This window comes from Mauremys mutica, chromosome 8, assembly GCF_020497125.1.
Source record: "Mauremys mutica isolate MM-2020 ecotype Southern chromosome 8, ASM2049712v1, whole genome shotgun sequence".
Lineage (NCBI taxonomy): Eukaryota > Metazoa > Chordata > Testudines > Geoemydidae > Mauremys > Mauremys mutica.
The window spans coordinates 56,288,573-56,303,153 of record NC_059079.1 but is presented as its reverse complement, the minus strand read 5'-3'; the positions used below and the strand labels follow the sequence as shown (position 1 = coordinate 56,303,153).

At 49.3% G+C, this 14,581-nt stretch overlaps 1 protein-coding gene across 2 annotated transcripts; it reads left to right on the top strand.

The window, feature by feature from the left end:
• Nucleotides 1–395: 395 nt before the first annotated feature.
• LOC123375740 (zinc finger protein 253-like) lies at nucleotides 396–14,563 on the top strand. Of its 2 annotated transcripts, none has more exons than XM_045026965.1 (3): nucleotides 396–460; nucleotides 1,446–1,608; nucleotides 12,404–14,563. In XM_045026965.1, exon 3 carries the CDS (start codon nucleotides 12,524–12,526, stop codon nucleotides 13,688–13,690), a length of 1,167 nt encoding a protein of 388 aa, XP_044882900.1. In that variant the 5' UTR covers nucleotides 396–460; nucleotides 1,446–1,608; nucleotides 12,404–12,523; the 3' UTR covers nucleotides 13,691–14,563. The 2 variants fall into 2 exon arrangements, with proteins under 2 accessions (XP_044882900.1, XP_044882901.1); XM_045026966.1 differs by lacking the exon at nucleotides 396–460 and adding an exon at nucleotides 1,126–1,144.
• The last annotated feature ends 18 nt before the right edge of the window (nucleotides 14,564–14,581 follow it).

Below are 14,581 nucleotides of genomic sequence, written 5' to 3'. Positions count from 1 at the left end.
AAAGCCTGAAGTTCCATGATGGAGCTCAGATATATATAATTCAACCTGTTCTATTTCTGCGTTTTCCAAAATAATTTTTTTTTATTTATTTGGGTTGTTTAAAGCTTTTTGGGGGAGAATCATTATTCTATCTTTTTCAAGGTTGACCTGTAGAATCCATATGTTGTGGTATATTTGTAGCAGGTGCAGGTTCCTTTGGTGACTATTTTGTGTGGGTGATATGACAGCTCATTTGCATAGTGCAGGCATCATACATCTGAGTTGGTTTAATATAGAGTCCTGGATTTGGAGAGTTCTCTAGTACATTTGATAGTGAACTGATGTATATGCTGTGAAGGGTAGGGCTGAAATTGCATTTATTTTATTCCTCTGTGTCTTGTAGGGTCCGATCAAGGATGGTTGGTTGCGTTGTACATAGATTTAATTTGTTTTCCATCAGTTCTGTTCAGAGAGTTTAAAGGTAAGTCCAGAGTGCCCTTTTGAGTCGAATACTTTTAAAGGTTATGGAACAGACATATCTTCCCCTTTCAGGGGCATTTATGTAGTAGGGTAGGGAATTATGTTTATCAACTTGTTTAACTGTATTTAGAGTAAAAAAGTTGGTGGTTCATTTCTCAGGGAAGAATCCAATTTGGCTTTTACATTCTTTGTTGTTCCTGGTCAAGTATTTTGTTGTTCTTTATCAAGGATTCCACAGACTAGTCTGCTCCTGATCTTGCTAGCTAATATAGATACATCTGTGATTGTCTTGATGTCAGGCTCTTTCACAGTGACTGGGACTGTGCAAGGGGGCAGGATTGTATCTCTGCTTCTGTCAGTCGGACTATGCAGAAGGGACGATGGTCTCTGGCTCTGTCAGTAACAATCGGGTTGGGCAGAGAGGTGGGCTAGGACTGATCTGGCCCTGTCAATCACAGCAGGGTTGTGCACAAGGGTGGGGGAGGAGGCAGTCTCTGGCTTTGTCAGTCACATTGGGGTTCTGCAGTAGGGAGTGGGGGCTGGTCACTGGGACTGCGTAGAGGGGTGGGATCTTGGGGGCCAGCCTCTTGCTCTGTCAATCACACTGGAGCTGTGCAGAAGGATGCGGGAGGCGTGGTTTCTGGCGCTCTGTCAGTCACGCCTGGACTGTGCAGAGGGGTGGGAGGTGGGCGGTTTCTGGCTGTCAGTCACAGCAGGGCTATGGGGGGGTGGTTTCTAGCTCTGTCAGTCAGAGGGGGCTGTGCAGAGGGGTGCAGGGGGAGGCTGGTCTCTGGCTGTCAGTCATGGCGGGGTGGGTGGAGGCAGACTCTGGCTGTGCGGAGGGGTGCGGGGGGTGGTCTCTGGCTGTCAGTCACAGCAGGGCGGGGTTGTCTCTAGCTCAGTCAGTCAGAGGGGTTGGGCCGCGCGGGGGGCGGTCTCTGGCTCTGTCAGTCACACGGGGGTGTTTGTTTTCTTCCTTCCTGCAGGAGGTCCGGCAGACAATGGCCTCCGCCGGCCGGGCCGGGCTGTGAGCGGCCCCGCGGAGGCTGTCGGACCGAGGCAGGCTGGGTCTGCGGGCCGGCGCCGCGCGGAGCTCGGCTGCAGAGCGGGGCCTCCCCGGTGTGAGCGGTTCCAGTCCTGGGAGCGCCGGTAACTAGCCGCGGTTCCTCCCTGCCCGGGTCACCCGCTGCCCAGCTCGCTGCCTGCCCCGGCGCCTTTGTCCCTGGCCATGGCCGGGCTGCTGCCCCCTCCCCACCGGGTACCAGCTCGCAGCTCTGGGGCTGCTCCGGGGGGCTGGGGAGCAGGTCAGGGTACCCATTTCCTCCCCATCCTCGGCCTGGCCCTGCCAAGCCACTAGGCCCAGGAGGGAAGGGGCAACCCGCAGGGGGCTGCTCCTGCTACCAAGGGGTGGGGAGGAGATGTGTGTGCCATGTTAGCGTGGGGAAGGGGGTACAGGAGTGGACCTTGCTCTGCAGGAGTGGCCTGGCTGTACCACTGTGGGGAGGGGTTGCAGACCATGGGCAGAGGAGGAGGTGGTGCAGAGTGACCAGGATACACAGGGGTGTGGGAACAATTTGTATAGTGAGGATGCTGAGAGCCATTGAACCAAACTGTAAACGCTGTATATAATGGAAACCACTCCAAGCCAACAGGTGCAGCAGCAGCACCCATATTTCCAGCACCAGTGAGGACCCAGGCATTGCTATGCCAGCGGCTGGGGGTGGGTTGCATAGAAAGGCTAGCAGAAGGTAATGTCAGCAGAGAAGAGTGGGGCAGACAGTCTAAAAGATGAGCATTTTCAGCAGATGTATCAAAAGCACTGCTAGAATAAGAAGGATGTCCGAGAGTCCTGCAGAGCTCTGCCTGGCACGGAGGAATAAATTTATTAATGTATGTTAGTTTCACCATTTAAACGCCCTGTAGCTAGATAAAGGAAAAGAGGGGCCAAGGAAACTGGTACAACCAGAAGGTGAGGGATGGGAAATTGAGAGGTAAACCCTGGTCTGGAGCAGGAGAAAAGTGGTAGTTGAGAGCTCTCCCAACTCACTCTGGCTTTGCCCAAGTGACTAGTATTTTGGGAAATTCATTTTGCCTTCTTTTTGTTTTATCTGGGAGAAGACAGGCACTTGGACTCAGAAAAATCTTAATCGCTTGGAGCAGAAGTTGGACAAAACTCAGCAAGAGGAAATAGGGAGACTGCAGGGAATAAAGAGAGACGTAGGGGGTGTGGAAACAGCCTGTTACATAAGCAAAGTGAAGCTGAGGTACAAGTAGGGTGTCTGTCAGGTACAAGGGGGTTGCCATACTAGATTACGTCTGTGGTCCGTGTAGCTGGGTATCCGTCTCTGACAGTGGCCAGCACCAGATGCTTCAAAGGGCAAGAAACCCCAGTAGGTAAATGTAGGATAATCTGTCCCTGTGATGAACTCATTCAAATCTGTAACAGAGATTGGGCTAGATTGGGAATTTGGGTTTATTTTAGAGCTTGTCTACACTTAAAACGCTTCAGCTGCACTGCTTCAGCACTTCAGTATAAACACTACCTATGCCAATGGGAAGGATTCTTCTTTCAGAGTAGGTAATCCACCTCCCTGAGCTGTGGTAGCTAGGTTGACGAAAGAAGTATTCTGGGGGTTAGGTCAGTATAGCTATGCCTCTCAGGGGTGTGGATTTCTCACACCCCTAAGATGTAGCTATACCTATGTAAATTCTTAGGGTAAACCAGGCCTTAGTGTTCATTTTAGTGGGACACTGGACTCTTCTAATAGAAATAGTGGGGAAGGAGGGTCAGGAAAAGGAGAGGGAAGCTGCAGAAGCAACAAGACAAGTCTGAGGGCACATTGGGGAGGAGATCCCTATAAACTGATCTTTGATATGCCTTTAATGAGAGCACAATCCTTACAGGAAGCCTGTGTGGTTTGGGGAAATTACTTATGTCCAATTGTGCAGAAAACCCATGTTTCTCCTTGGAATCTAGACATTCCATAGGGAAGAATTAAGTGGGATTTCTCTGTTTTGGGTGCACACGTAATTACATGATATTTAATAATCATCAACTACTGAATCCAGAAACTGATATAGAAAAATATAGATAAAAAATATTGTGGTAGCCCTTCAGCATATACAAGTACCTCAATCTGTATTCGTTTTTAATTTTAGATTTGTGCATGTTTGTTTTTAAATCAAACATGTTAAGTGTGTACTAAATCAGGAGGAAGAAGTCCTCTCCACCACTCTGACTTTAAAAAAAAAAAACCTGCAGAAATTATTGAATCTGCACTTTCCTTGTCATACCATACATTAAGGAAGTCTGCAAAGCACTAGACCCACCTCTCTTGACTTAAATCTTGGACCCAGCTTATAAATTGAGTGGGTATTGGCAAAATGAGTTGGGAACCACTTGCATGGGGAAGTAGCTGACAATTTACATTTGCACATGTTAAGGAAAAAAAAAAGACACACCACAGGTTTGAGAAATCAGAGTACTCGATCATCACCTGGTCAAAGTGTTCCAGCAATTCTTTCCTAATTCTTTTCCTCTTCCTCCCTCCCCCGCACAACTTCCTGCTTTTTAGCCCTCAGCTATAGATTTTGTGTCTTGGGTTATAGTTAGAAAATCCTCTCTCAACTTGTTCATTTTTTCCCCAAAAAATCCTCTCTGTGGGACCAGCTGATTGCTAACAATGGTCTGGAAGATCCCGAAGAGTTTCACAATAATGCAAGTTATGATGGCAGGCTGGAGATAGCTAAAGAGATCACAATGCTTTGCCGCTGGTGATTTTGAGAGTGAACAGCATGAGTTTCGGCAGCTTCTTTTGTCCCGTCCCCATCCTCAGCTGCCCATTGCTATGGGGTTGACTGTACAGTCTTTCTATGGTGGCTGGAGCTTGTAGCTTACATTTTATAATTAGTATCAGGAAAGAAATACTTGGTGGCAAAGCTTCCTGGTGATAGTCATAAAAATTAAATGTCTCTAGCAATGCAGCATGCAGTGGTGGTGGTGTCTGGTTCCATCCCAGGATATGAGAGAGATGAGGTGGGTGAGGTAATTGGCTTAACATCTGGTGTACATCCTCCAGTGCACTAAATGCCCCAACAACTGTGTGGGTGAAATGAGAATGACTATGCTGTCAAACTCGCTCAGAAAACTGATTAAAAAAACAAAATACCGTATTGCCTGTGGGTGAACATTTCTCATAAAACAATCATTCCATATCTGATCTGTCCTCCTTCTTAAAGGAAATCTGCACACCTTCAAAAGATTCATAGATTCTAAGGACTGGACGGGACCTTGAGAGGTCATCGAGTCCAGTCCCCTGCCCTCATGGCAGGACCAAATACTGTCTAGACCATCCCTGATGGACATTTATCTAACCTACTTTTAAATATCTCCAGAGATGGAGATTCTACAACCTCCCTAGGCAATTTATTCCAGTGTTTAACCACCCTGACAGTTAGGAACTTTTCCTAATGTCCAACCTAAACCTCCCTTGCTGCAGTTTAAGCCCATTGCTGCTTGTTCTATCCTTAGAGGCTAAGGTGAACAAGTTTTCTCCCTCCTTCTTATGACACCCTTTTAGATACCTGAAAACTGCTATCATGTCCCCTCTCAATCTTCTCTTTTCCAAACTAAACAAACCCAATTCTTTCAGCCTTCCTTCATAGGTCATGTTCTCTAGACCTTTAATCATTCTTGTTGCTCTTCTCTGGACCCTCTCCAATTTCTCCCCATCTTTCTTGAAATGCGGTGCCCGGAACTGGACACAATACTCCAGTTGAGTCCTAACCAGCGCAGAGTAGAGCGGAAGAATGACTTCTCGTGTCTTGCTCACAATACACCTGTTAATGCATCCCAGAATCATGTTTGCTTTTTTGCAACAGCATCACACTGTTGACTCATATTTAGCTTGTGGTCCCCCTAGATCCCTTTCTGCCGTACTCTGTCCTAGACAGTCTCTTCCCATTCTGTATGTGTGAAACTGATTGTTCCTTTCTAAGTGGAGCACTGTGCATATCTTTGTTAAACTTCATCCTGTTTAACCTCAGACATTTCTGCAATTTGTCCAGATCATTTTGAATTATGACCCTATCCTCCAATTGCAATCCCTCCCAGTTTGGTATCATCTGAAAACTTAATAAGCGTACTTTCTATGCCAATATCTAAGTCGTTGATGAAGATATTGAACAGAGCCGGTCCCAAAACAGAGCCCCGCGGAACCCCGTTTGTTATACCTTTCCAGCAGGATTAACTGGATCAACCATTAATAACTACTCTGAGTACGGTTATCCAGCCAGTTATGTACCCACCTTATAATAGCCCCATCTAAATTGTATTTACCTAGTTTATTGATAAGAATATGTGAGCCCGTATAAAATGCCTTACTAAAGTCTAGGTATACCACATCCACTGCTTCTCCCTTATCCACAAGGCTTGTTATCCTATCAAAGAAAGCTATTAGATTGGTTTGACATGATTTGGTCTTTACAAATCCATGCTGGCTATTCCTTATCACCTTACCACCTTCCAAGTGTTTGCTGATGATTTCCTTAATTACTTGCTCCATTATCTTCCCTGGCACAGAAGTTAAACTAACTGGTCTGTAGTTTCCTGGGTTGTTTTTATTTCCCTTTTTATAGATGGGCACTATATTTGCCCTTTTCCAGTCTTCTGGAATCTCTCCTGTCTCCCAGGATTTTCCAAAGATAATAGTTAGAGGCTCAGATACCTCCTCTATTAGCTGCTTGAGTATTCTAGGATGCATTTCAGCAGGCCCTGGTGACTTGCAGGCATCTAACTTTTGTAAGTGATTTTTAACTTGTTTTTTTTATTTTATCTTCTAAACCTACCCTCTTCCCATTAGCATTCACTATGTTAGGCATTCCTTCAGACTTCTTGGTGAAGACCAAAACAAAGAAGTCATTAAGCATCTCTGCCATTTCCAAGTTTCCTGTTACTGTTTCTCCCTCCTCACTGAGCAGGGAGATGAGCACTGAGATGAGCCTGGGAGCTTAAATTTGTAACTTTGCTAAGCACTAAAAATCATGGAGTTAATAAACGTACTGGATTTATAGCTCACTACAAAAATTTGTAACTCATTAATCCTCATTTGTCCTACAACTGCAAAGGTGTTAACTGCCCACTTCACCTTTAAATGGTCTCTTGCAGCACATGTGAACTCCTTATGCTAAACAATCTGTTCCCTCTCCTATTTAGCTGTCATACTCTGAGCACCTTACCCAGCGAGCTCTCCTTTAGGTCTGGGAATGTCCAGACTACCTGCCGTATCGGTGGGTAGCGATCGATTTTTCAGGGATCGATATCGCGTGTCATCTAGACGCGATATATCGATCCCTGAATGCGCTCCTGTCGACTCCAGAACTCCACCAGAGCGAGCGGTGGTAGCGGAGTCGACACTGGGAGCTGCGGATGTCGATCCCGCACGGTGAGGACGGGAGGTAAGTCGGAATAAGATATGCAACTTCAGCTAGGGGAATACCGTAGCTGAAGTCGAAGTATCTTGCATCGACACCCCCCTGCCCCCAGTGTAGACCAGGCCTCTGAGTTCAAAAGCTTGTCTTTCACCAAAAGAGGTTGGTCCAATAAAAGATATTACCTCACTCACCTTGTGTCTCTAGTAACATACTTAACATGAATCTTATGATAAAGACCCTGTTTGCTGAAAGACGCTTGTCTTCCTCTGGGAGTTCTGGTCCTGGGAATTAAAAATTAGACTTTTAGAGCAGAGGTTCTCAACATTTTTGGTGGCCTTAGAGTGCCAACTCTTGCTGGTGGTCACTCTGACAATTTTTCCTAAAGTACTTAATTAACTTTAGGAAAAATGAATAAATATGCACATATCCATGTCCAAATCATGGACATTTATGTAGTGGGAGAGCAGTAGGAAATAGAGGTCCCCATTGAGTGCACCCGGACTTTGCTCCTATTCTTGTGCTCAGAGCCTGTCACGGAGAGGGAGCCCCTCATCCTGCTGGGGAGCTGCAAAACCCTGCAGCAGCCCAGAGCCATTGAGCTGCTGGGGTAGCTACAGCAACTGTAAACAGTGAGTGTGGACCCAGGCAGGGGAAGCTCTGCCCTGTTTCTCTGTCCCTGCCTCCCGTGGCCCTTCAGCAAGCACTCTTCCTGGGGAATGTGGGTCAGGAACTCTCGGCTACTTGCGGAGTCCCAGGCTCCCTGTGCCCCAGGCAGGAACAGGGGAGTGCCCTGGTGACCAAACACTGCAGCTGCCTCCACTGAGAAGAGCCGGCACCATGCACATAGGCACTGACTTCCCCTCTTTCCCCTAGGTGCTTGACCCTTCCCTCCCACCGGCGCTGCCCCCACTTCACCCCTTCCATGAGGCCCTGCCCCAATTCCAACCCCTTCCCCAAATCCCTGCCCCTTCCCCACCTCCTCTCCTGAGCTCACCACATTCCCACTCCTCACTCCCCACCCTCGAGCGTGCTAAGGCTGCCAAACAGCTGTTTGCTGGTGGCTGGGCGGGAAACGCTTGGGAGGTAGGCAGAGGAGCAGGGACACAGCACACTCATGGGGGAGGAGGAGAGCTTGGCTGCCAGTGGGTGCAGAGCACCTACTAATTTTTCCCCAGGGCTGCTCCAGGCCCAGAGCACCCATAGTGTCAGCACCTATGGCTGTGCACACTGGCCCCACATGTCTCCAGAGCCTGGAGCCTCCAAAGAGGCAGCGCCAGCACAAACACCAAAACTGTGCATTGCTGCCCTTGGTAATGGCTATTCAGGAGCAACAGCTGGGTGGTGCAGGGAGGGGCTGCTGCTTTGCCCCCCACAATCTCTGCCCACACTTTGGAGGCTGTCATGGCCGCAAAAAAGCCTGTTGTTGCCCATGTTTGAGAAATGCTGCTGTCGCCTAATGCAAAGCTGTAACCAGGGTGGGGTCATGTGCCCCTCTCTCCAGATTTCTGCCTTCCATTTAGCAGAGTTTGAAAACCATTGCCTCCTGCCAGGAGCCAGTGGATCAGAAGCTGGTGGAAGCCTCTCAGGCCGCTGGCTCTCTGTGCTGTGGGAGCCGGGGCGCTGGCTGGCTGCCTGGCAGCCCTCTCTGCTCTACTCCCTCTGGCAGGCCACCTCTGCACAGACAGGTGCTTACCAGGCACGATGGGTGGCACAGCTCCAAGTTAACCCCTGACACACACTTGCCTCTCCCCAAAGGAGCCTGGTGCCAGCCAGCAACGCCCCCTGGAGCCAATCCCTGCTTGCAGAGCCCAGCTGCCATGAGATGATCAGCAAGGCACTTGCTCAGCAGCAAGAGAGCCAGGAGTGCCAGGGCAGTGGCCAGCAAGCACCTCTGGGAGCATCTCATGGCAGCCGGGCTCTGCAGGCAGGGGCTGGCTCCAGGGGCATCACTGGCTGGGGCCAGGCTCCTTCGAGGGAGAGACAAACGCATATGAGGCACAGGTTGGACTGTGCTGCCCTGCCTGCCTGGGGAACGCTCGGCCGTGCAGAGGTGGCCAAGCTTGGGAAATGAGGCAGGCAGGGCTGCCTGGCAGTCATCTAGCTCCCTGACCCCCCCCCCCCCCACAGCATGGAGAGCCAGGGGCCTGAGCAGACCAGCAGCTCCCACCAGCTTCTGATTCACCGGCTCCTGGCAGGAGGCAATGATTTTCAAACTGGGATGGGCATCCTGGGGAGCATACCCCACAGTTTGAAAATCTGTGTTAAATGGAAGGCAGAAATCTGGGGGACATGTGACACCCACCCCCATATCCCCCTACACGTTGACTTTAGGGGGCGCAAATAAGCTTGCTTGCCTGTGCGTTAAAATCCCTTGTTACGGCTCTGGCCTGGTGAGTTTGAATACCTCAAGCTAGCTCCTTCTGAAAGGGACCCATTTGTTAATTGCTCAGATGCAGGGGCTCTCTGATATGGAAACTTTAAAATACTGTGAAAAGAAATAGGCCAAGTAGGTGCATGGTCAGTAGGGATTGCAGCTCTCGATTTAATGTAGTTTAAAATATTTAATAAATTATACAGTACTAGCCCCCAGTCTGACTTGCACCAGTTAGCAATGAGAGATGATATCTTCTGGGGAACTTTCAAAGAAAATGGAGAACTCAGACATGTTTTTGGATTTGCCTGAGATTAAAGGGACAGACTAAATAAAAGAAAATGCATCTGCTGCTTCTACTGTGTACCCTGGCACACTCCTCACGCATAGACTGTGGCTAATGATGATGGTCAACTGGTTAGGTCCCTAGTTTAGGATTTTGGCAGTCTGGGTTCAAGTCCCTGATCCCATAGACTTCTTTTGTGAACTTGGGCAAATCACTTAGCCTCTCTGTGCCTCAGTTGTCAATTTGTACAATGGTGGTGATAGCGCTTCCCTCCCTCACAAGGTATTGTGAAGATGAATGTTAGATTTAGACACTGGGCTCAGATACTGATGTAATATTAATGAGGGCCATATATTCACTTGTTAAGGGAGTGGACTCACCACTGTGGCATCTCCTGCTGGTCGTCTCAGGGAATTAGCTCTTCCAGCATCCTGGAGCACCCCCTGCAGGCTGGTGATCCGTCTTACCGCTGGCCCTCACGTCCCTCCCGGAGCTGGTGCCCTGTTACTTGGGGTGCTGCCTCCTGGCAGTAACCCCTCAGTCTTAGGGTCTCCCCTCCCCAGGGAACCCCCACCCACTATCCCCACCTCGCCTCAGTATATGGCTACTGCCAGTCATTGTCTAGCCCCCGTGCCCTGGGGCAGACTGCAGTATCAGCCTACTCATCACTGTCAAGGTTGGGTTTGGACCTGCTGCCTTTGCCTACCCCTGGGCTGCCCTCTGCAACCCCCAGTACCTATTAGCCCAATGCTAGGCTGCAGCGTGGGGCTTTCCAGGCTGGAGCTCCCCAGCTCCTCTGCCTTTCCCCAGCCCTGCTTCACTCAGGTACCCTGTCTTTAGCTTCCTGCAGCCAGGCCTGTCTCCCTCTGCAGCTAGAGAGAGACTCCTAAGCTTCTGGCTGCCCTGGCCTTCTTATAAGGCCCGGTGGGTCTGTTTGGAGCATGGCCCCAGCTGCAGCCACTTCCCCCAATCAGCTGGGGTTTTGCTCCCTTCCCCAGCCCCAGCCCTCTGCAAGGCTTTTCCAACCCCTTCAGGGCTGGAGCGGGTGCTCACCCTGCTACAGCACTACAGCTGCCCCACAAAGTCGCGGGACCTCCTGGTCAACCTCCTCCTCGCCCTGGCAAAAATGGCCATCTACGTGACCAGGGAGAGGCGGTTGGCCAATGGAGACTCCTGCGACTGTGGGGCTTGTTTCCGATCCTTAGTCCGTTCACGTCTCCGGGCGGAGTTCCTCTGGGCGGCGTCCGCTGGCTCCCTTGACGCCTTCGAGGAGCAGTGGGCGCTGTCCGGGGTTCTCTGCTCGGTGTCCCCGTCAGGCTCCCTTCTTATGACCCTTTGACCGCACTCCTGTCCCTGTTCTTTTATTAGTTGTCCCCCGCAATTAGTGGGTTTCTGAGGCTCTGTGGCACCTCCCCTTAGGCTGGGGGGGTTCCGTTAGCATGGGGCGGGCTTCGCCCACCCCATTTCCTGGAAACCCAATAGATACAGCACTACAGCTGCCCCACAAAGTCGCGGGACCTCCTGGTCAACCTCCTCCTCGCCCTGGCAAAAATGGCCATCTACGTGACCAGGGAGAGGCGGTTGGCCAATGGAGACTCCTGCGACTGTGGGGCTTGTTTCCGATCCTTAGTCCGTTCACGTCTCCGGGCGGAGTTCCTCTGGGCGGCGTCCGCTGGCTCCCTTGACGCCTTCGAGGAGCAGTGGGCGCTGTCCGGGGTTCTCTGCTCGGTGTCCCCGTCAGGCTCCCTTCTTATGACCCTTTGACCGCACTCCTGTCCCTGTTCTTTTATTAGTTGTCCCCCGCAATTAGTGGGTTTCTGAGGCTCTGTGGCACCTCCCCTTAGGCTGGGGGGGGTTCCGTTAGCATGGGGCGGGCTTCGCCCACCCCATTTCCTGGAAACCCAATAGATACAGCACTACAGCTGCCCCACAAAGTCGCGGGACCTCCTGGTCAACCTCCTCCTCGCCCTGGCAAAAATGGCCATCTACGTGACCAGGGAGAGGCGGTTGGCCAATGGAGACTCCTGCGACTGTGGGGCTTGTTTCCGATCCTTAGTCCGTTCACGTCTCCGGGCGGAATTCCTCTGGGCGGCGTCCGCTGGCTCCCTTGACGCCTTCGAGGAGCAGTGGGCACTGTCCGGGGTTCTCTGCTCGGTGTCCCCGTCAGGCTCCCTTCTTATGACCCTTTGACCACACTCCTGTCCCTGTTCTTTTATTAGTTGTCCCCCGCAATTAGTGCCTTTCTGAGGTCCTGTAGATCCTCACCTTAGGCTGTTGGAGGGGGAATCCTTTAGCATTGGGTGGGCTTCCGCCCGCCCAGTTTCCCAGGAACGCAATAGATACAGCACTACAGCTAGAAGAGTGCTTCACTTAGCTTAATTATCAGAAAAGTGGGCAGATCCTGTAGCGATGTATCTGGGCCAGCAGAGTTCAGATCTAACAAGTCACGTTGTATGAAAATATACTATGGGTATGGAGAATGGAAACAGAAGTGCCCAAAGAGAGGTGGGACTAACTTCTAAATAATTGTTAGAAAAGAAAAACAAATTAGAAGATGCAAAATATCACATCACCAAGTATTTGAGGTAGTTGCATATGGGTCATTCAGGTACAAGAGAGAATCAGATTTTTCTACTTTATTTTATGATAAAACAAAGGAGAAAACGTTGCATTACCTGTGGCTAATTAAATATTTCAATTAAAAGAATTTTCCATATGCCAGTGTAGTAAAATAGCAGGGTATCCTCTGGGAAATTAGACAGGCAAATGTCTCAGTATCCTTTCTTCACTTTTCCTGACATCAGCTTCAGCAAGTCAGGTAATGAAATATTTTTTTCCCTCTCCTTGCCCCCCAGTCCCCTCCTTCCCCAGGAGGCTGCAATTGGAGCTGAAGATGAAAAGGTCTAATCATGAGAGAACATATGTACATGTCTCCATGATTACTCATCAGTAAGCACCTTCTATGACACCACAGGATGGATGTGGAGGTTGACTGGGAGTCTGATAATGACACTTGTGACACAGGTGAGGAGCATTCAGATGACTCCAGCCATATCTCTGAACGGATTGGTCGCAAAGCCAGCCTCCAGCTGGAGGTAGAGGAAGATTACTCACCACCATCTAGTCCTGCTTGCAGCCTTGCTGGACCTTCCGTTAGACAGGAACTCCCTGTAGAATTGCAGTGTGAAGAGGAGGAAACCTATGAAAACTACTACCAGAAGCGTGATTCAACCACCGCTGCGGTGTTTGTCACCTCCAGCACCAATTTTGACCTGCAATGTGAAGATGAGGATCTGGAGCTTTACTCCTCTGAGCACTCTGAGGAACCTCAGGGAGGGCTAAGTGAGGATGATGAAAACATCATTCTTATTGATGCCTTTGGTGAGGAGGACCTGGAGCCCATCTCTGGAGAAGCTTTGCCTTATAGGTGCAAGAAGTGTGGTGCCTCTTTCCAGGATCTGGGTGAATTACAGGAACACAAACAGATCCACCTGACAGAGCATTCATACCGATGCCCAATCTGTGGCAAAGAGTTCTTCCGTGCTGCGAACTTGCGAATGCACAAGCTCATTCATTCTAGTGACAGGCCACACAAGTGTCCGGAGTGTGACAAGGGGTTCATCCGCACAGCTGATGTCTGGAGGCACCTACGCAATGTCCACAAGATTGAACGTTCAAAAATTTTGGGAAATGGCATGGTTAGGAACCCATGGTCTTCAGTGCACCAGAACCAAAATGGTGGCGGAGATACCTATCAGCAGTGTTCAGATGACCAAAAGCCTGGAGGAGAACAGTCTAAACCTTACATCTGTCCAACATGTGGCAAAGGTTTCCATAAACCTAATTTGCTGTCAAAACACAAGGTGATCCACCGACAGGACAAACCATATCAGTGTCAAGAATGTGGAAAGTCCTTTATCCAGCTGCTCAGGTTGAAAAGGCATCAGCAAACTCACTCTGGAGAGCGCCCTTTCTACTGTGAGGAGTGTGGTGGAACCTTCACACGGCTGGCATCGCTACAGCGTCATCAGCGGATCCATACTGGAGAAAAACCCTACTCTTGCGCTTACTGTGCTCAAGACTTCACGGAGTCAGGCTCCTTGAGGAGACATGAACGCACTCACCAAGTGAAGATGTCTTAGAGTCTATATTACCTCACCTGCTCTAGTGGTTGTTTTGTTTCCCTTCTTACCTGAGTGAAACCTGTCCACGCTTCTTAAGAAACCTCCATACTCTACACACATAGGTCAGTCCACAGCTACCTTCCCCAAATATTGCCAATATGACTCTGATAAGGCAGCAGAGCCTCAGGAAGAACTTGATGATCTCTACAAGTAAAGACATAAGTGAAGAGGAAAAAGCCCCAGTGCCATTGAAGAATGAGGTTAGAGAATTTGTAGGACAAATGTGGAGAGTGAAGCCCCTTGGAGGTGCTGGACATTGTAGCTGGATTTCTTTTGGGGTGTGTCAGATTGAGTTTTTCCTAAAGATTGGTGCAGTCCTGACCCTGAACTGATGGGTACTGCTGTCTAGAAAGTGACTGCTCTCCAGCAGCGGATTTGGAGATCTGTCATTGCAGGCCGTTGCCAGGACTGCACAGTCCTCTTAGTCAGATGTAGCCCATCTGCACCTCTGTGAATTCTTTCATGGTTTTTAGTGAAGTACCTTTATTTGAAAGAGAAGGATCATGTCAGATGCAAAATAATACTATTCAGGACTTTAATAAACTGGAAACTTAATTAACAGTTGCACCCTTTGTGCACACACTTGCTTATGGATATACTGATCTTTCATGTGCTTACATAACCCATGTCACATGTATGTATATTGGTGGATGGAGAGAGGGTTGTATGGCTCGCTGTGATGGTGCATATGGGTACAGTGGGTTGTCCCTATGGATCTGTGCCAGTTGTGTCTAGGTGGAGAGCCTTTACTCTGCCCAGCTACTGTGTTACAGTAACAAATGTTTTAGAATTTAAAATCACAAAAATGCTAATTAAAAAAAATAAGGAATATAGTGCTGTTTTTTTTAC